This window comes from Lycorma delicatula, chromosome 6 (genome assembly GCF_047948215.1).
Source record: "Lycorma delicatula isolate Av1 chromosome 6, ASM4794821v1, whole genome shotgun sequence".
NCBI lineage: Eukaryota > Metazoa > Arthropoda > Insecta > Hemiptera > Fulgoridae > Lycorma > Lycorma delicatula.
The window spans coordinates 6693077-6714620 of NC_134460.1; the positions used below are offsets into that span (position 1 = coordinate 6693077).

The following is a 21544-nucleotide window of genomic DNA, read 5'->3' on the forward strand; positions in this document are numbered from 1 at the left end:
AAATTAAGAATAAGAAAAAGAGTCGATGGATGCAGAAAAGACAATCTTTTCATAGATGATAGCTTAAGATTCCCTTCAAGTCACGCACAGACATCCCATACACGACATCCTTGGACGATCAGATAGTTTCACCCAAAACAGGATTTATGCTATAAAAAAATGTATATTCCTCCAGATATTAAACAGCCACACAAAACAAATAGGATTTGACAAACATATGATTTTTCCGATCCCAGAATTTGTGAACAGTCGAAGTAACAGATCTAACTATAAACTATTCATTGAGAAGATCAGTAAAGTGATTCCATTCAAATAGAATCGAATAACAATAATTAAGACCGATAACAGTAGATATCATCAGCACAATACTAACTACAAGAAATGAAAAAATATAAATAATACCTTTAAAAACAGTAATTTTTACAATATTTTTAACTGCATAAAAAAAGCGATTCAAATTAATATAATTAATCCCGTACTTCTTAACATTACTTTCTTGTTTAAATTAGACAAAAAAATTAGATCTTTCAATTAAATATAACTACTACAATAATTAAATCATAAATCTATATAACTAAAATTATATCAAAGTTTATACAGCAGTAGGTTTATTAACTACAGACATTCATAAGCCAAGTAGTAACAGATTAAATGTAAAAATAAACAAGTGATTTTTTTAAGATTACAAATAGTCTTTTGTCTACATAAACTACACAACACTCAATGAAGGAAAAATTAATAACTGCAGTGATATTTACTAAATGTAATACAAATTTTTACAAATATAATGCATACAATATAATACAAACATTTCATTGTACGTACAGAATATCAGACAAGATCCGACTTTAACGTCAGGTCTTACTCGTGTTACAAAGCATTATCTCAACTAACAAACTATATTAATACATGAACATAATTTGCAACTTCTTGGAAGTATTCAGGTCAGTACACAGACACATTTATTTGTAAATAAAAAATTAAACTATAAAATTTGAACAAGTACTTAGAAATATTTCGTACTGAAATATGTAATTTAAAACATAATGAATATTTTATTTATTTAGTTCAATTTAACAATTTACATAAATAAAATGAAAAAAGAAGAAAAGTAACAAAATAGCTGATTGTGATCGACTGGAACTGAAACTAAAATTTTTGAAATGAATGTTTATAAAATTCACATCGATGTAAAGTAGTTTTTGGAAAAATAAATAACAGACATTTCTTTAAGAAAAAATTTTGTTCAATAAATCAATTAATATTGTTAGGAAGATCCTGAAATTCAAATCAGTAGATAGAACAAACTGCACAAGTGAAACTTTGACAGCTAAGTTTATTTTTTTAATAACAAACACGGGATTCTTCTACCCTTCTTCCTGTCAGCCACTTTTATAAATTTTTACTTTACTTAGAAATAATTTCTCTTCAAGCGATACGCAGACATCCCATACCTGATATCCTTGGACGATCACAAAGTTTCACCCAAATCTATACATTATCTTCAACTCATAAGTTATTTCAAACAAGAACTGATCCTAAATAATTAATGATAACTAATATTTTATTATTCACTTACTAACAAATAAAGAATTGTTGATTTTTGGAAGTTCCTAATCATTCTTTCAATCTAAAAGCAAATCCATTATTTTTAAGATATAAACGTATTCGTAAACCTTTTTCAGTATAACTAGTTTCAAGGCCACAAGGGAAAAATGTAAATGTACACTTTTTGATCTCGACTAAAAGATATTTGTGATATGCAAGTTTTAATGTCGAATCTTTCTCTATAATTTGAAATGGGAAAAGAGATGAGAATCTTAAGTCGTCCTTTTTAATAATACCTTTAAAGGAAAGAAAGATGGGCAACCACCATACCTGTGAATGTCAGTAAGAAAGATGAAGGTCCAACTGCTTTTCAGTTAGTAAAGTCAGCTTCCTCCTACTTCTGTTTTGTTTTAATGTTATTTATTGTTATATTTGTCTGGCATGAAAGCGAGTTAGTTTATTTTTTCTTCTATATTCTTTTATATTACAGTTAGCTTTTTGTTTATTTTTTAACGGCATAATTTATTTTTATGACAGATAACTATGGAAAATACACAGGCGCAAGTACCAAGGAAAGGAAATTCATTAGGAAAATTACAAGATATGTAAAAAAAAATTGAGGTTAACTAGAGCTTGATACTGCTTAAGTGTTTTGAAATACCATTTCTACTGAAAGACATAAGCTTATTTCAGAATTTAAGAAAATAGCCCCTGATGATGAACAGTCTATATATCTGGATAGCTAAATATTATGTAAACCTATTGCGTGCCATCATTCCTTTTTTTACTTAAGAATTTTCATTAGTATAACAATTATTTAAGAACAGAGAGGTGATTATTTTCAATATCAAGTACATGCTCTTAATGTAACTTTAATACCTCATTTGTTACATATTATGGACACTCACTTTTATTCATCATTTTTCATGTTATTGGTTAATAATTTATTTTCATTTAACTCTTGTGTATAACAAATAATAAACTTCAACTGGATATTAATATTTAATTCAACTATTAATTAATATTTTTATTATAATTATCCAATAATAATAATAATAATAATAATAATAATAATAATAATAATAATAATAATAATAATAATAATAATAATAAAATAATAGCTAAAAATACTAATTTCATGTCTCGTAATAATAATTTTCTCAACATTTTAATTTTGACCATTATAGCATTACTCCTCTGCACTCTCTATTTAATGAAGTATACCTTTTGTTTAATTTAACCAAAACATTCCTTCTAAAAAGAAAATATTTGCTTGGTAGTAAAACTATTCAGTGATGCGGCATAAAAAAAAACATAAAAAAAATTAGACAGACCAAATTCCCATAAATAATAATTTTACTGTATTAATAAAGGTGATTCAAAGCTCATACCAAAGAAAAAACAAAATATAACTTAATTGTTTATTAATCAAGTACATTTCATAATAATTTTCAAGTTACAATTTAGCATGTAACCCTTCTTAGCTAACATTAACATCTTGTTGGAGGTTTCTAAGCTTGCAGACTCAATAAGTGTGGTTGTATAACAAATAATAGATGTTACGGACAAGTTAATAACAAAAAAATTATTCAGTGTGTACAGAAATAAGTAAACATGGATGGAAATCTTTATACTTTCAGAAAAACATCAAATTTGGCTTTTTGAAATTTATTTTATTATTAAACTAATAAAAATCATTATTTAAAAAAAATAAATAAATGAATTCTGTCATCGACCAAGGATCAAACAATATATTGCTATCTGACACTTTCAAATTAACATTTTTGTTGTCTGATTTAATAGTATTTAAAGTCTGCAGCTTAGGAGGCAAAAATAGAAATACCATAACCTTATAAATTTGGTAGATAACCATAATCATATTTAAATTCAGGAAACTAACATAACTTTACTTCCTTTAAAAGAGATTAACTAAAGTTAAACTTATAGTACTAAAATATAAACTTAGTTTAAGCACTCAGATTCTAAGCGCAAATGCCCAAGAGTTAAATATCCTAACATTATTAAGATCACCAAATAGAAATAAAATATGAATAAAGACATTTATTGTTGTTTTGCATCACAAATAGTAGTTATACTGTTATTTTTTATTTCTTATTGTTAAATAAAAAATCAGTAACTTTAAACAACTTTTTTGAGAACTATCAAAATTGCTGTTGAAAAGATTCCTTTATAATACTTTACCTTGATTTTTACAAAGTTACACAAATGTTTAATTATCAATTAAATTAAATTAGCAGATAAATAAAATTGTTTTTTCATAATTTTTTTTTTTATTGTCTACATACTAAATCGGCATATATTTCTTTAAAATAAATAAACACTATCTTAAATTATAACAATCACAAAAGTCAATCATTTTTTGTTTTAAATGATTTTAAGTTTTAATCGTCTAAGTACACAGAATAATACTCAATAAGTAGTTACTTCGATTTTATAAGACAAATTGCCTATTATTGCTGCCATGGATAAAAATTAAACCTAGTACAGTCTTTAAGTACTACTACATTAAACAAATACTAAGGCCTCATTACAATGTATCTTTTGTTTCGACCAACTTATTTTTAGCACCAAACCACTTTTATATAAACACATTAACACTTCATTCCATTCTTAATAGTATTTTATGGTAAACTTTCACAGAAAATAGGAACAGGCTTACATACACCTCTATCTATATTTGCATTGTCTTATCTTTGTTGAATTTAGGGCTAAAATATTTAAAAATATAATTTTATCTAAAAAAAAAAAAAAAATTATATTAACCTACATAATAAATATTAATCTACTTTCTTATAAATGTTGCACTAAAATAACGCAAGAATTCTAGAAAAATAAATACCTAACAGATTTTCTTCAAGGTTAGTGCATTCAAATTGATCCGATTAATTACTTGATTTTAAAAAATAAGCCTATTGGAATAAAACTAAAAACATACTACAAACATTCAAACACATTTATAAATACACACCCATACACCAGTTGCACGCACTAAGAATATGCACACACATTCACATAAAATAAACACATTAAAAGCGCATTAGGTATCATGACTCTCATTAGTATGGCAGTTGGCAAATATCAAATTACTTCTTTTCTTTGTAAAGGCAGTATAAATTATACATATACATATATAATTTTAAAAGAATACAGCATACAATCTGGAATGTACACAGAAAATAAAATGCTGTATTTGAGACACTTGCTTTGGTATAACAGCCTGATTTCTGTAAGAATCAGATCTATTAAAATAAAATAATTAAAGATAAGACAAGCAACATACAATCCAGCAAAATTCACTCTCTCAAAAATTAATAACAAATTAAATTCCAACAATAACAATTGCAAGCTCAAATGCTGCAGAATTTCAATTTTCATCAGTATAAATCATCACCAGGAAGATCAATTCCTGACAAAAGATTTCTGTTTTCTTCTTTTTTATATTTTTCAACACTACGAGGTTTCCGAAAATCAGGCTCAAAACAAGGCTGAAACAAACAACAGTGGAATTCTTAATTATTACTTTTATAAAATAAAAACTAATTTTTCAATACAAAATAAAAAATTATAATGATCATTTTCAAAAAACTTAATTTACATAATAATATAGCTAATAGATTACACATATACTACAATTGGAAATATGACTGCTAAACTGGACTTAAGGACAACTGGTTTGTTCATCTTACTTGCTGTTCCTTAAAATCATTAAAATTTAAAACAAGAATCATAAAATTTTTAAATAACAAGACAATCATAGTCACCACTTTTTAATATTCAGAAAGCAATAAAGCTTTTGGATTTACAAAATATAATTCCAGTGAAACTGAAAAACTGAACGACTAGTAAGAATTGAAATTCACCAAAAGAGTTGAAAATCTAATATGAGAATAGTGTAAATATACCAGGAGAAAAATAAAAATGTTTTGATTTATTGACAGCATTGTTTCTGGCAGAAACCAAAAATTCAATTTCATAAGGAAAGAAATTCAGTTTGGGAAAAATGAGAATAAAACAAATATACTGAAATAAATGAGGAATTAAATAATAATACAAGAAAACATAATACACCAAAAATTCTAGAATTTTGCTATTTAGGGTATAAAACTATGAAGATGGACAGAGTAATGCACACTTCGAAAGCAGAATGAGACCAGCAATGAGAGTTTTTAAAAAGAATTAAATATAAACCTAAGAATTAGAGACGATTTTGAAAATATTTTTGTGTGGAATGAAACACTGCATGGCAGTGAATCATGGGTAGTAAGATAGCAAAAGGAAAAGAATAGAAGCATTTGAAATTTTGTGTTTACAAGAACTTAATCCTTGTCTCCCAAAACCATGCAGCAGATATATATATTATATACGAATTCAAAATGTACAAGCAATATCTCAGTAGTTAAACCCTGAGGGATTCTGTCACTCTCATGTGCAAATGCAATTGTTGCTTTAAGGGTATGTACTGTAAACTATCACTTGCCTGGCACTGTGGCATGCCAATGATAAGCAATTAAATCAATTAAAAATTTTATTGCGCCTTTCTTAGTGATGCTTAATAATGACAGCATCATTTGTAATGCTTTGTACCATTATTCAGTTCAGGGAAAGATGGTATTTCAGTATAAGTTATCTTGTTGCTCAATACGGTACACAATACAGTTTTATAACTCATTTTGTAACAATTTTATTCAGTTTATTTTCATCAGTTTTAATTAACTAATTAACCCTGTGTTTTTGTACCAATCAGGTTTAGTAATGAATGATTCTGTCGTGAAACATAAACCAGTAAAGTAGCTCTGAAAAAAAAATCAGCATTGTATACAAAACCTTAAAACAAGAAAATCCTGAAATTGCAGTCAGAGACATTGCTTGGAAAGCAAGTAGTACAACAGGCGTTAGCGAAAGAACACTTTTTAATATAATAAAGAAACTCAAATTGATGGTAAACATGTTACCCGTAAAAAGATTCGAAAGTGTCCAAAAATGATTGAAAAGTTAGACAATTTTATTAAAATCCTATCAGGAAAAAAGTTAATACATTTTATTTCAATAACGAGCTTCCTAAATTGAATAAAATATTAAATTCTGTGAATACTGATTCTGAACTGCTGAATCTTTCTAGAGGTACATCACTACATCGTGTTTTAAACTCAATGAATTTTCAAAAAAAAGAAGCGAGCAGACGACAGTAGTATGAAAATATTACTGTAGATAATATACTGATAAATTTGGGAAACCAAGACAGTAGTTCAACAGAAAGCAACTTATTATGTATTAAAGAAATATATTGAGAGGTGAACTATTTTTTCCTCTTTTACTTGATGAAATTTTAATATAATGATATTGTACTTTTTAAAAATTGTTTATTTTTAAGATAAATATATCACTATCACAATTTTCTAATTTCCTTATTTCAGGTTTTTTTACTTGGCAAGTATTTTTTTCAGACGGATTGCGCTAAATTAAATTAGTATCATCATACTGTTATGTAAGTATATATATATATATATATATATATATATATATATGTTTGTTACGTTAAAAAATTCTCTTACAAATTTCTTTCTTCTTCTATTTGTCTTTAGAAAGCTTAATTTCAGATTTTATTTTAGGAAACTTAATTTCAGATCTAATATTCAATAAAATCTGAAATTAAGCTTTCTAAAAAACAAACAGAAGAAAAATTAAATTTATGAGAGAATTTGATGAGAAAACTATGTAGGTAGATCAAGAAGATAAAACGAAAATAAAAACTAGAATATTATATAATAAATAATATCATTAACAAAAATGCTGCTGTGTTGCCAGTGATTACGTAGAGAACCAGATAAAATATATATTAAAAAATTTAACTTAATCTTGTCATATTATAAGTTTTTATAATCAGATGATTAGCCACTGCAATACAAGGTTGCTTACCAGCCAGTTCTGTATAAGAATTAAAATTTAACATGATCAAGGATTTTGTAATTACAAAATGGGGCTTAGTTCAGTAAGTAGATATAAATTAAAATAAAAAATAATAAATTTCATTTAACTATAAAAAAATAAAATACTGTAGATCTAAATGAAATTTTAAAAATACAAAAATTAATGATGAAGCAATAAAAACAGCTAAATTAAAACTTAGCCACTAAAGTTGTCAGCAGAAATGGCAAAGTTTTATACAAAGAGAAATATATACTTAAAAGGTAACAGAAAGGTAACAGGTACTTAAAAGGTAACAGGTATACAGTAACCTAACAGAAAGTCAAATGACATTCCCATAGATCAGGTTGAGGTGGAAGAGTATATAGTAGGGACTGCAATTGTAAAATCTTAAGTTAAATAAACAAATATATAGATGGACAATAGAAAGCTGTAGGAATAGATAGCATTGTCAATAAAATAAATTAAGTGTCTTAATGGAGGGATTACAAGAGATGGTGAAATTATACAATGTAATCTACAACAGTGGGGTGTGGCCGCAAGACTTTCTTAATTAACAGATTCCAATTTTCAAAAAACAGTATTAAAGTTTCAAAATTTATGTGGCAATTAATTTTATTTTTCATTCAGCAAAGATTTTTCTGTAAATTCTGATCAAAAGACTGAAGGAAAAATTATGTAAATTGTTACACAACAATCTGAATTCAGGAAGGAAAGAAAGCAAGGGATGCAATCCGGCTACTAAGAATTATTGTTGAAAAGTATTTGGAGATTGGTAAAGGATATATTTAAGATATAAAAACAGCATGTGACTGTCAAATGGAAATATTAAGAACTCAAAGTACAGATTAAAAGACAAAAGATAAAAGAACTAACCGAATCAGAAAATGGCCATAAAAATAAACACAAAAACTTATAAACAAATACATTCATAAGAGAGGAAAAAATTGTATAAGGTTGGCAAGATGATAGATGGTTATTTTTTTTTTTTTGTTAGGAAATAAAACTATCTGTGTTTTAACTTCTACATGAAGCACAGAACATTCGAACAGATGATTATAAAATTAGAAGATGCTACGGCAAATTATTGAACAAAAATGAATGTTAGGAAAGCTAAAGTAATGACAATAGGAGACACAATAAGCTACCAATAACTGCACAGTAGAAGTAAAGATTTAATAAATTAAGCAATAGTTACGAGGCAGCATGGTTAACAGAAGATTGCAAAGTTGAAAACAAGATAACAATGACTAAGTATGTGTTTAATAGAAATAGTTATTACATAGTAAGAATGAAAGAAGAGGTTTTTTTGGATTTTTTTTATTTTGAGTGTTCTTCAGTACAGATGTGAAAGATATGCACTAGAAAAAAAAAAAAGGTACAGGCATTTAAAATGTGGGCATGGTGTTAAAAGAAGATTAAATGAGTAGAAAAGTGAAGAATGAAGAATAATAAGGAGAGTTAATGAAACTAGCAATAATGTTCTTAATAAGAACATTTCAAAATGGGAAAGCTATAGCTTGGGACCTTACATCAGAGGAGGAGTACTGATTAAAGCAGTGCTAGAAGGATTAGTAGAAGATGCAGAATAAAGGAAGGAAATCAGAAAATAGTAAAAATTGAAGATAATTTAAAAGGAAATGGGAGCTATCAGGATCTTAAAACTTTTGGAGGAAATAGGAGCAAATGATATAAGTAATTTAAGTTAAAATCAAAAATATAAACATAAGAAACTAAAGAAAATTTAAAAAATTATGTTATAATTTAACAGAAACAGTTAGAGTTATATTAGATATTATTTTAACTGATGACTTGAGATTTAATTGTTTTTAAGTAACAAAAGCAAATAATAAATAAATATATTTAAAATAAATGTTTAATAAATACATTTTTACAGTTATCCATATCTACTATTCATGCAAGACAAGTGTGTGTATTATATGTGTGTGCACTCACTCATGCATACACATATGTATGAACATGTGCATATCCAAAAACACATGTTTTTTGACAGAAAATACACATAATTACATGTAACACAATAAGAAAAACACATAATAGACAAGAATAAGAAAAACACATAATAAACACTTAAAAATTCTAAGCAAAGTAAGGATCTTTTAAGCAATCTCAAAAATTACACCAATCAGTAATCTTCAATTAATATTAAATAAAAAACTGCTGTATTACTCACGTCACCAAGAACATTTTTAATTATAAATAATAAATTTATACTTTAAACAAAATTAAAAATAGCGGAGGAGAATTTTGATTTCTAAGTCCACAGACCTTTTTGACAATATATACTGATAGTTTGTCTTCTGGTTAATGGTTTTACTATTATGTGAGCTTATTTGCTAACATGTAAGGTGGTTAACCATGAGAAAAAGTAGATTCAATCATGGTGACCACCCTTAAATCCAAGCAAGTGTTAATAAGTCTTATCGGTTTATCTTTATAATCACCAAATAATATTGACCGGGTAGACTCTAAGGTATATTTTTTTAAATTTCTGCAAAGCACATCCAATATAGTTAAATTGTAATATCCAATGAGTGATGTAATGTGGGAAAATTAAATTTCAGATACAAGGAAATTCTGGAAATGAAAATGACACTATTTCATTTTACAATTAGTAATAGACTTTAAAATTATTTCTGATGGAAATGCAAAAATACGAATACACTTGAACAAAAAATAATTATTATCATTATCTTCTTCACATAACAAATTCTACAACATTTCTAGGTTAAATCACAAACTTTATTGTCCAATATTTTCACTTCTCTTTATACCTTCAAATAATTCTAACCCTATATACTTCAAGTGAACTTTCCCTTTTCACATACACTTGTCCAAATGAAAATTAATTATTCATTTTATCCCCACCCTTGCCAAAAAAAAAAATCATTATATAGATCATATACCAATACACTAATTTTATTTTACTATTTCAATTCGCCAACGATTCCAAAAGCTCTCTGTTGAAAGTTCTTCAACTTTCTAAAGTTTCTAATCAATAAAGTACATTATAAACAATAACTTAATCCAGAATTTACACAATAAACCTACTGCACAATTTACAAAATAAATACAATTTTATATCACAAGTAAAGATACAGAATTAAGAAAGAAACTTAAGCAAACAGAAAAAAGTATCCCATTAAGACATAATGTGCCGAAAAGTCAAAATAGTCAAATAGAAAGGTGCTTCATTATGCTATGTGGCATTCATTTATATAAACATTTATTTTACACTTAAATAAATAAATATGTTAGTAATTTTCAATAAAAAAAAATAATAAACCTCACAATTCTTAACATGTTCCTTTTTGTAAGTGAAAATAATGACTAAAATAAAAACATTCTAAATGTTGGAAGATTTCATTTGTAAAAATTCATGAGCTATACTCTTACACCTGTCAGCTGTTATAATTTGGGCTTCAAATTGGGCAGAAAAGTGTCACAATTTTTCCTCATAGAAAACATGGAGATTTTTGTATGGTGCTTTGCAAAATTGTATTAATGATCTTATTCACAAGTAAAATTTGATCTTATTCAGATAAAAATTTGGAAAATCTGTTAAATTTAATGTAAGTATCAGACCTGTCCACTCCATTAATCACAATTAGCTAAATTAGAACAAAATGTGTTTGAACTGAGTTTCAAGACAGTTGACTGAAAATGCCTTGAACACTTGAATTTACATTTGTAGTGAATTTAAACAACAGTTTTCACTGGAAAGCAATGTTTTTTTTTAAATCTAATAATAATTTGTGATGAAATCTGGCTTCATCATTTTAAGCGAGAATACAAGGCCCAAATTATTGTAATTATTTGGAAGAACATGTGACATTATTTGTCAACATGCTACAAAAAGTCAAATTTACAATACGGAAGTAGCATCCTGGTTCTCTCAAAAGATGTAATTCTTCAGCACAATAAAGCCCATCTCCAACCACTAAAAAGACATGGGAAGCTATTCAAAAGTTGGCTAACGAGATGTTGCCACATTTACCTTACAATCCGAATCTTACATCTTTTTTTGTCCTCACAAAGAGTTTTGTGAGTTTACCGAATACAGCAACAATGAACAAGATACAATAATGAATATGTTCATTAATAAAATAAATGAACAAAGTCAAAGAATGATTTTAATCAAGAATGTGTTACAAGAATGGTTAAAGCACTGAGGCGAACAATTATTTATTATTGGAATAAGAAAGTTCACAGAAAAATAGTTTAAGTAGCTTATGTAGCTGGGGATATGTATAAAAAAAAAACAGGATCAGTTTCATAATACTTAAATAAATAATAATTTTCTAGTCATTTATCTGTTTAATTATTGAACACCCTTCAATATACAGAACACTAAAAAAAAAAAATTGAAGTAAAGATACACAACAGAGCACAGAGTGTTCACAACAATTAAAATAGAGTAATTTATCTGTGCACATGATGCAAAGATTCAAGAATTTTCCAAATGAATTTTTTTACAACCAAATATAAACATCAATATATATTCACAGTACAAACATTAAAAAAGCTGCATACTAATTCAATGATTTAAAATAAAGAGATAGCATATGTCCTAGGTTTGTCTTGCTTAGCTTTACAAACTCGCATGCATAACTAACAAAGGACTAATTAAGATTTCAAAAAGCAAACAACTATGGGAACTATGGGAAATTTTTATAGAAAAATTACAGAAAAAAGTTTTCAAAGCACAGAATACAATAAATCACAATAACAAAGGTTTGTTAAGGAACTAACCAACATACAAACATAAACAAAAAAAAAAACCGAAAAGAGCAAAAAAATAAAAGTAAAAATCCATTATTAGAAATAATGAATAAAACAAATAGTGAATGTATGTGTGTGTGTATATATAAACTCAGCAAAAACAATTCTTTTGTTACTGTATTTGTCCATATTCCCCTCTGTACTAATATCTCAAAGAGACATGAAAAAAAACTGTTACCACCAAGAACAGTACAGAATACGATAATGCTTCCTATCTTATTTGGAAGAAAAATTTTAACTGATGATCAGGGAAAACCACAAAAGCACTATTAGAAAAAAAATAATAAGCATAAGGTAGGAAGCACTATCGAATTCTGTACTCTTGGTGGTAAATGATCTTTATACTTTTGTCTTTGATATATATATATATAAATATATTAATATAGGCAATTAATAAAGGTCATATTTTTAAGTAAAATATGTTTTTTGATTATATTTAATTCTGTCCAATCACAAGGAAAATAAACTTAAAAAATTACATTTAAATTAATTATTCACACACACACATATATATATATATATTAATTTAGTAAAATTGATTTTTAAATTGTCCATATTTTCCTCTGTACTAATTAACTCAAAACAAAAACAAAATTCAGCAATTTACCACAGTACAGAACCAAATAAGAGTTCTTACTTTATTTTTCATTTTTATTATTCTCCCTTACGTATCATTTTTGATGAATTCCTAATCATCAGTTGATTAAAATTAAATTTCAAAATTACACATTAAAATACAAAGTTATTACATGTATAAAACATGTGGTCGAATAATTAATTGTCTTTTTAAACATATTTGTGGCTAGCCGCTGGCAGAGTATAGTGCTGTATTTAGCAAGTGAGTACCAGTGGTGTACAGAGAATTTTGTTACGGGAGTGTCATTATTAAAACTGTTTACAATTGACATCAGTATTTTAAACTTTGTGTGTTATTTTATTATTATTATTATTACTATGATCATTATTATTATATCATGCTATGATATATTCATTTTGATATGTTCAAACATATCATAATCATAAATACTCTAATAAAATCTATAAATTATTTTTTTCACAGTCTTAGGCTACAATTTTTTTTAACAACTTTTAACATCTATTTCATTCTGAATAATAAAAATGCTTGTGCCAATGCCACATGTCATTACTACACTTAGACTACACAATAATTATACATTTTAGTCAATGGTTATTTGTATACGATACATAAGACACTTTACATAACATATAAAATCCACGGAAGCAATCAAATATAATGAAATACATTTAATTAAACACAATTTGGACTCACTGAGGTTGACGAATGAAACTGGCACTGATGAATTCACATTGTATGAAGGAATTTGAATAAATTATTGAATGCGGTTGTCTTAAAAGTTCAAATCAGTACTCTACTATAGTGTATTATTGTTTTGAAAAATCATTGTTCAAAAAGAGTACTGGTAGTTAAATATAGCATTTATAATGTATGTGGCTTACAGTATGTACATTACAAATGTTACATTTGGAAATTTCAGCACTCACAATATAATGTCAAAACAACATTTCTTTTAAATTAGTTCATTTAACACATCTTCTGCAATTGGAGTGTAGTTTCTATATAAGTTGAGTGCTAATCCATACAAATATGTATTTCCAGTAGAATTACGCATTGAGAAACATCGTTCATTTATATATGTGAACAATGGAAGTGCAGCTAATATTTCTAGCAAAGTGAATATATTTGGTATTATGTTGGGACTGCACATAGTTAACCCATCTATGGCCGTTTTCAGTTGGTCTCCCTTTTCAAGACATGCAATTCTTCCTTACCGTAATTTTAATCCATTACTCGGATCTTCCTGGCAACCACTTCTTATGCCACTGGTGTAGAATTCTGTGAGCGAAGTGAAAGCAGAAACCTGAGACAGAAAGTCTGGGTTTGTAGGTAAAAGGTACTGAAAGTCTTTCAATATTTCCATTTTGATATGCTTTGAAGGGTTGCAATAATAGGGTTATACAATTCCATCACTGCGGTCACGGAATTATACCTTTCCAACCAACGTGTTGCGAAAACTTGAGTTTTTCACTGCATAAAGCTGTAGTTTCCATTTCACATCACCGATTTTAAAACATGTTTGCCTTTTAGGGGTATTAAGATATTTGTACAGACTCAATATTGTACCCATACAGTTTTTAATTGCAGTTACTTCATAAGCACTGGATACAGCTAAGTTGAGGCTGTGTGCTAAGCAGTGGACATATAGACGACATTATTTCCTTTACATGTGCCTGGACTTAGTTTACTTTTCCTGACATGGACATAGCTCCATCATACCCCTGACCACAAATCTTATTTATGTCTACATTTAATAACGCAACTTGTCCAATATTGCCTTTATGATTCCTTTTCTGGTCACATCATACAATGATATGAATTGTAAAAAGTTTTCCTTCACAGTGAAATTTTCATTATCAATGTAACTAATACACAGAGATAATTCTTCTAAGCCTGATATGTCTGACGTCTTATCGGTGAGAACAGAGAAGCAACTGGAGGTATTAAGTTCTTTCACGAAATTTTGAACAATCAGGTCGTTGCACTCTTCAATTATTTCATTCTGTATTCTAGGTCTGGTGTACTGTGCATTTCCAACACATAACACATTTTTTAATACAGTATCAGTCTTACTTGAAAAGTGAAGAAGACCCCTGAAATTGCTATCATTTTCTTCTAGTTCTTGGTCGACCTCGACTTCTATTCATCCTAAATCCCTCTGGCCTCGCACAGCGATACATTATTTCCCGCAAAACAAAAAATACTCTCAGTAATAGGAATAAGTTTTTTCCTGTTCTCCAGTTTCTTTTGAGTTGTTGAAGTATATATTAGCACATCTATAGACTTTTTCTTCCCGCATGAAATTTCGGTTAAGTACCGGCTACCTCCAAACTTTCTTTGCGATAAAGACACTTCTCATGTTCTGAAAATCACTTGATGGCATCCTTCCAGTTGTCAAATTTCTCACTACAAAGTTGACCTAAGGGTTACTTGCCAGATTCAACACCGCTTCTTGGAGCAAAAAGTATACAAAATTTACAAAACTCCATTCCTTAAATTTGGAATATGCAAGCCACTTCCAACAGTAAAGCCATTTAAACCGAAATGGCAGATTTCTCTTTCCTTTTGTTAGAAAAATAAACCTGGATTTGGTTCCTAGATATTTTTCAAGACATCCAGTTTTTTTCATTAGACAAGTCTCTTCCTATGTAAACACCAATATCATAAGCGTGTGGTTCACTGGAACTTGAAATGTTGAAGCTTCCAAAAACCAGAACAATACACTTATCACTTCTAAATGATTCAACAGGTATATCAACATTATTGAGCGATGGTGATGTACATTCAACACAAGCTGAGTTTTCACAGAAGGGTTACTAGTTTCGAGAAGAACATTTGCGACAGCATCATCACGTTGTAGCAGCAAAGAAATATTTGGCAATGTGAAATTTTCACTAACATTACAACAATCGCTACTGATACATGACATTTTGCTAAAAAATTGTAAAACTGAACTTAATATCGGTCGCTTAGACATATTAAAGAACATGGAACGATAATGTGAAGTTTATATTTAAAAATATGAACTGCATAATGCACAAAACGTTAAACGAATGTTCCACAACACAATCTGAACTCAGACTAATGAGCGAATACCACTCGACAATGTACAATATTTCATATATGCATTGCTGCCAATGCAGAGCTGTCCCGACAATATGTTTTACAACAGTAATTTTATATGGTGTCGGCCTTGTTTTATTACAAGGTCAGCATTATTATTGTACCTTCTTAATAAGTGGCACAGCTTTGATGGTCTTTCCTCTCTTCCAGTAGATGAGGAGGGGTATATGCTGACACCCACTGCGCCAGTGAGAGTACTGCCACCTTGTAAGAATGCTGAATGAAGGCTACTATGTTGTACATAGAGTGATGTACTGTACCTGTTATAGCTCCAAGTACAGGGATTAAATTATTGAAGATGCAAGAGCGGCAGACTGGATCTTATGTCAACAGATTTTGTTACTCTGAGTGAGAAATACAAGGAGAGAATTCAATGGATTTTTAAAAAGATACTCAAATACATATGTGTAAATCTATAGTATGTTTATTTTACAGGCCTAATATTAAAAAGTACTTAAATCTTCAAAAGGGGGAGTTCAAACCCAGTAACCCCCCTTATGTACACCCCTGGTGAGTATAGTGCTGTATTTAGTGGTGACCACAAAGATGTTTAAAAAATTTTAATTATCTGTAATAACATGGTATTTTAATGTGTAATCTTGAAATTTTAATTTTAATCGACTGATGATGAGCAATCCTTGAAAGCAGTAGCGATACATAAGGGAGAATTAAAAAATGAAAAAAAAGGTAAGAGTAAGAGCACTGAACTTTGTTTTTGCTTTTGAATATATACATACTGCATATAAAGCAACAAAATTAAAAGAAAAGCATAATTATGAAATACAGTATATCATTAACCGAAGTAAATCCAGGTGGGATTAAAGGTGGAAAAATCCTTATTTCAATAAAATCCATAATGACTCATAAAAAAATTAAAAATCTGAATTGGAGTTGAACAGCTTTTAAAAATTTCTCCACCAGTCACACCATCATCTACAACACTACAAATGCTATGTGCCAGTTTGAACTTTCCTTAAATGTATTTAATTAATTAGAATGTGGCAAACATGGCAGTTACCTAGCAAAAATTATCTTTTTTTAATTTGATGACAAAATCTTTGTAAAATTAGTAGGTTCATTTACTAACAAGAAAAATATATAAACAATAAAAATGAAAGTTAAGAGAAAATACTGGTTTCCTTTATACAACAAACATGCTTTAATTCCAGGTGTTTTTCTTCTTTAAAAATTATACATGGGGTATCAACCAAATTGCTGTTAATAATAATGGATCCATCAATGAATTTTAAATTAATAAAACAAAAAAAAAAATTGATGGGTCTCTTGTTTATTAAGTATGATTAACAATATTTTAAACATATTTACGTGTATATTTTTAAACTCATTCAGATTGTATCAATTTAAAAAATTAGAAAATCATACTGAATATTATATGATAAAAAATACTTCATACTGATAAGTTCATTTTAAATCAAATAGTATTGTTTAGTTATAAAAATATATTATTATGATTATATATTGCTTTTAATTATAGATAAAACACAGAAAAAATAGGACAGTAACACTAAAACTACATAAGTGACCGAAAGTATTGTCACTGAAATACAAAAAAATCTGACGAGAAAATTGTAATATTTTCCTGGCATTGGTTACTTACTTAATCTTATATAGTAGAAAAACAATTAAATATGAAAAAGTTACCGAAATTTCTTTTTTGGGGTGCAGGTAATTAATGATCTTTACTGTAAAATTATCATTATAAATTTAAATAAACCAAAAAAACTTTAAAAAACCCAAAACTTTTTCTGCTCCCCACCACCAAAATCACCTTCAAAGAATTTTTCTTGATTTTCTGTTTACTGTGTTAAATGGAAGTAACAAAAACAAAATTTCACTAAATTGTAAACCAATAATAAAAATAAAACGTTACCTAAGATTTCTTTTATGGGGATCGGGATGAATTATGAAAAGTTAAAACTGTATTAAAAGTTTATTAACTTTTAATAGTATTAAAGTTTAAATAAACACAAAAAAGTTTTAAAAATTAAAAAAAAAATGTAAACTTTGATGGGCTCCCTCCCCAATATCGCCACCAAAGTATTTGTTTTCTTCTTTTTTTTTTTGGTCGCTTGCACTACTCCTAATCCTAGGAAGACAAAAAAGCTAAGCTAAGCCAGAAAAAAATTCTATCATTACTACAGAACAATAATAATACACAAAATATCAAATATATAAAAATGCAAAGTCAAAGTCACGGTGCAATAAAAAGTTTCTTTATTTAAAAAAGAAAAATCCATTACCATGATCGATAACAAACAACCATTACTGCACAAGATAAACACCTCTTTATCAATTTAACAAAAACAACAAACAAAAATTTGACATAAATAATTATCCAAACACCACCAAATCATACAAACGTATGAAATTAAATCCAATAACTGAACATGAAGCGACTAAAATATTATCATAGATGTAGCATAAAATTATTAAAAAATTTGATTATTTTCGTGACACATAATTACAGCTAACTGTTAAAAAGTAAAAAAAAAAAACCAAAAAAATCAGAATGAATGCAACCAGATCCTTAATGATCTTAATGATACAAACAAAAAAGGCCCTTTTCATTATACACTTTTAATTAATAATTTCATTACAGGTATTAAATTTTTTTTTGTTTTTTATTACTATTTTTTTTATAGTTTTTAATAGAAAGAGTATTAATTATCAATTACATAAAATCTTAATCAAACAAGACATATGTTATGTTTAACATATGTTATGTTACAGTAAATGCAACTCTTAGCAAAAAAAAAAGAATAGTATCTATAACATCATTACCAAAACTAAAATGGAGCACAATGATGCTAGATATTAGAGAATAAGTATTTTAAGTTCTTAATTTTAAGATTATAATAAAAATAAAATATATAACTTTGTATAATAAACATTTTGCTTCATAAAACCAGATATCAGTACACGGACAGTAAGTCCATGTACAGTAAATTTATGAGCAACAGGCCCAACTTTACCATGTAAGCACCTCAGCTATTAGTTTGGTTTTATTTGCAATCCTTAGTCCTTTGACAGTTTCTCGGGCAAAGAAGGTCACTGCTCTGCTAAGTCCCAACAAAGAAATGGATACTTTTCTGGCCAAGAGATGGTTGGATAAACTGAGAGATGGTTCTACCATTACAAATGAAAGCAACCGATCCAATTTCAATAATACTCGCGCAAAAAAGAAAGAATAAAAAACAAAAAGGAGAAAAGCAAAAGGTTAAGCAACCATGAGATTTTACCTTTGTTCAAGGTAGATAGATAGTTTACAATCTTACCATGATCCTGCTGCAGGATAAAAAAAATACTTTTTAAAGTGAAGGAAAATCATTAAAATATAGCATGTATACCATCTATTGTATTTGATTAAAGCAAATGTAAATGAACAGTTATTTTGTAATTATAGAATAAACACAACAAAGGGATAATTAAAGCACCCGTGTTATTCTTAGAACTTAAAAAAAATTATTACAATTATACATATACATAAAACAAAAAACCTTACCGTTTCACAAATGTTCATATTACAACAATTCTCAATAGTGATTTCACACTGGTCAGTATTTTGTGGTAGTGACGTTAATGGTGTAACATTCTTGTTCACAATAATTCTTTTCTTAATACGAGGACGTTTTCTTAATGACAAAACCTTAAATCCAAGTACAGCTGACAATCCCATTAAAATCAGGCATACCAAAGCAAGAATACCTATAGAAATTTCATATAACTTTGTATTACATTTTACATATTCGCTACTCACTGACGGCAACAGTTCCATTTTAGTAGTATTATTATTTCTATCACTACTTACAAATTTATCTGAAGGACTCTTCAAATTCATAAAATCTGAACACCTGCAAAATAATGAATAAATAATGGGTTATTTTACAGACTGTAAACATTTTCACATAAGTTAAGCAAAGTTTTTGTTTAATATTGATAAATTAGCTACAAGAACAAATTTTATTTATGCGGTGGATAAATTACATAAATATGTGCACAAGTATAGAACGAGGGATATCTGTAAAGTAAAGACCACTGGGAAATTGCTCTCCTTAAGGTCGGTGAACCTGTGTATTTCATAGCCATGCTACTAATGAGCACACTGCATTGTTGTCTGTAAGTTGTCGCTTTGTAGTATAATCGATGTTACAGCCAACTGTGAAATACATCGAGTCATATGTTTTTTAAACCATCAAAACATTAAGCCGGCTGAAATTCATAGGCAGTTGGTGCTGTGTAAGGTTATAATGTAATGGATGAAAGAAACGTTCAAAAATGGTGTGAAAGGATTAGAAATATCAGAATTAATGTGCACGATGAAGAATGTCTGAGGAGGCCCTCGATAATAACAGAGGACCTGTTGAAATTTGTCAATGATGAAATCAGAAAAGATCATTGCTCAACGATTTCTGACCTGGCTCTTCTTTTTCCTGGTGTTTCAAAGTGGCGATTATATAGAGAAGTAAAATAAAGTATGTAGTTTAAGAGAAATAAAAATATTTAAAGTTTTCAGAATAAGTTTTTTTAATAATGAAACTGTCTTTACTTTAGAGATAACCTCTCGTATAAAGCATAATAAAATCTTTCAAAAATTTCATGTTTTATTTTTTTATTATAAAAAAATAAAAATAAGTTAACTTTATCAAACCAGACAAGAGAACTCTATGTTACACAGCTAACATAAGACCTTATTGTGCTTCTTTCCTTTAATAATATTATTATTTAATAATCTAAATGATTTATTAAAGATTACTTTAAAAAGGTTGTTTTATTAAAAAAAAAGTCACTTTTGGAAAAAAAATTTCTTAATAAAAATATGTACTCAAATCTTTTCCACTTTTCTTTTTATTTATTACTTTTTTTGCTCTGACCAAAATTTTTTCAGTTTTCATCTATCTATCCAGGCAAATGCTGAAGTATTTCCCTTTTTGTTTTCAATGAAATAAGCTTATCAACAATTCGATCGATATAATTTTTCTTTTCTAACCTGTATAAAGTATTTTTATGTTTACTGAAATATCATATTTCAAAATAATATTATATTATCAGAATGCTGTATAATATAAGGTAGAGCTCTCTAAAAGCCAGGTAGCTATGTTCATACCTTCAAGTACTCAAAGCTCAATCTCACAGAGTGTGTATCACCCCTAACAAGTATTAAGTCACACCCTTAACATTAAGACACGTAAAGAACGATTTAAATCTGAGAAATATTATAACTTAACCTCAAGTTGAGCAATAAAAATAAACAAATAAATAGAAAAATGTTACTATAAACAAAAATTACATATATTCTCATGTTACTTTTTGACAAAGACCTGCACAAATTCATGTATTTGACATCAGTTTGTCTTTTTCCTCTACAAAGAATGGCGTCGCTGAAGTACCTATCTGTCATCACTTTTGAAGTATCAAGTAGCCAGCCAATTCTTCAATTTTGTGACCAGATGAAAATCAGACAGTGCCAAATCTGGGGCTTGAAAGGGGGATGGTAAGAAGCATGCA

The 21544-nt window shown here is 28.0% G+C and overlaps 1 protein-coding gene across 1 annotated transcript in view; it reads right to left on the minus strand.

Annotated features, from left to right (window-relative positions):
* Positions 1–3788: 3788 nt before the first annotated feature.
* LOC142326261 (protein cueball-like) overlaps positions 3789–21544 on the minus strand; it is a 39821-nt gene continuing 22065 nt past the window's right edge. Inside the window, exons 4-6 of the mRNA XM_075368583.1 lie at positions 19542–19890; positions 4961–5054; positions 3789–4304 (exon numbers count right to left, since the gene is read on the minus strand). Coding sequence (XP_075224698.1) covers positions 4237–4304; positions 4961–5054; positions 19542–19890 — 511 coding nt within the window. The 3' untranslated portion in view covers positions 3789–4236. The remainder of the gene's footprint in view (positions 4305–4960; positions 5055–19541; positions 19891–21544) is intronic.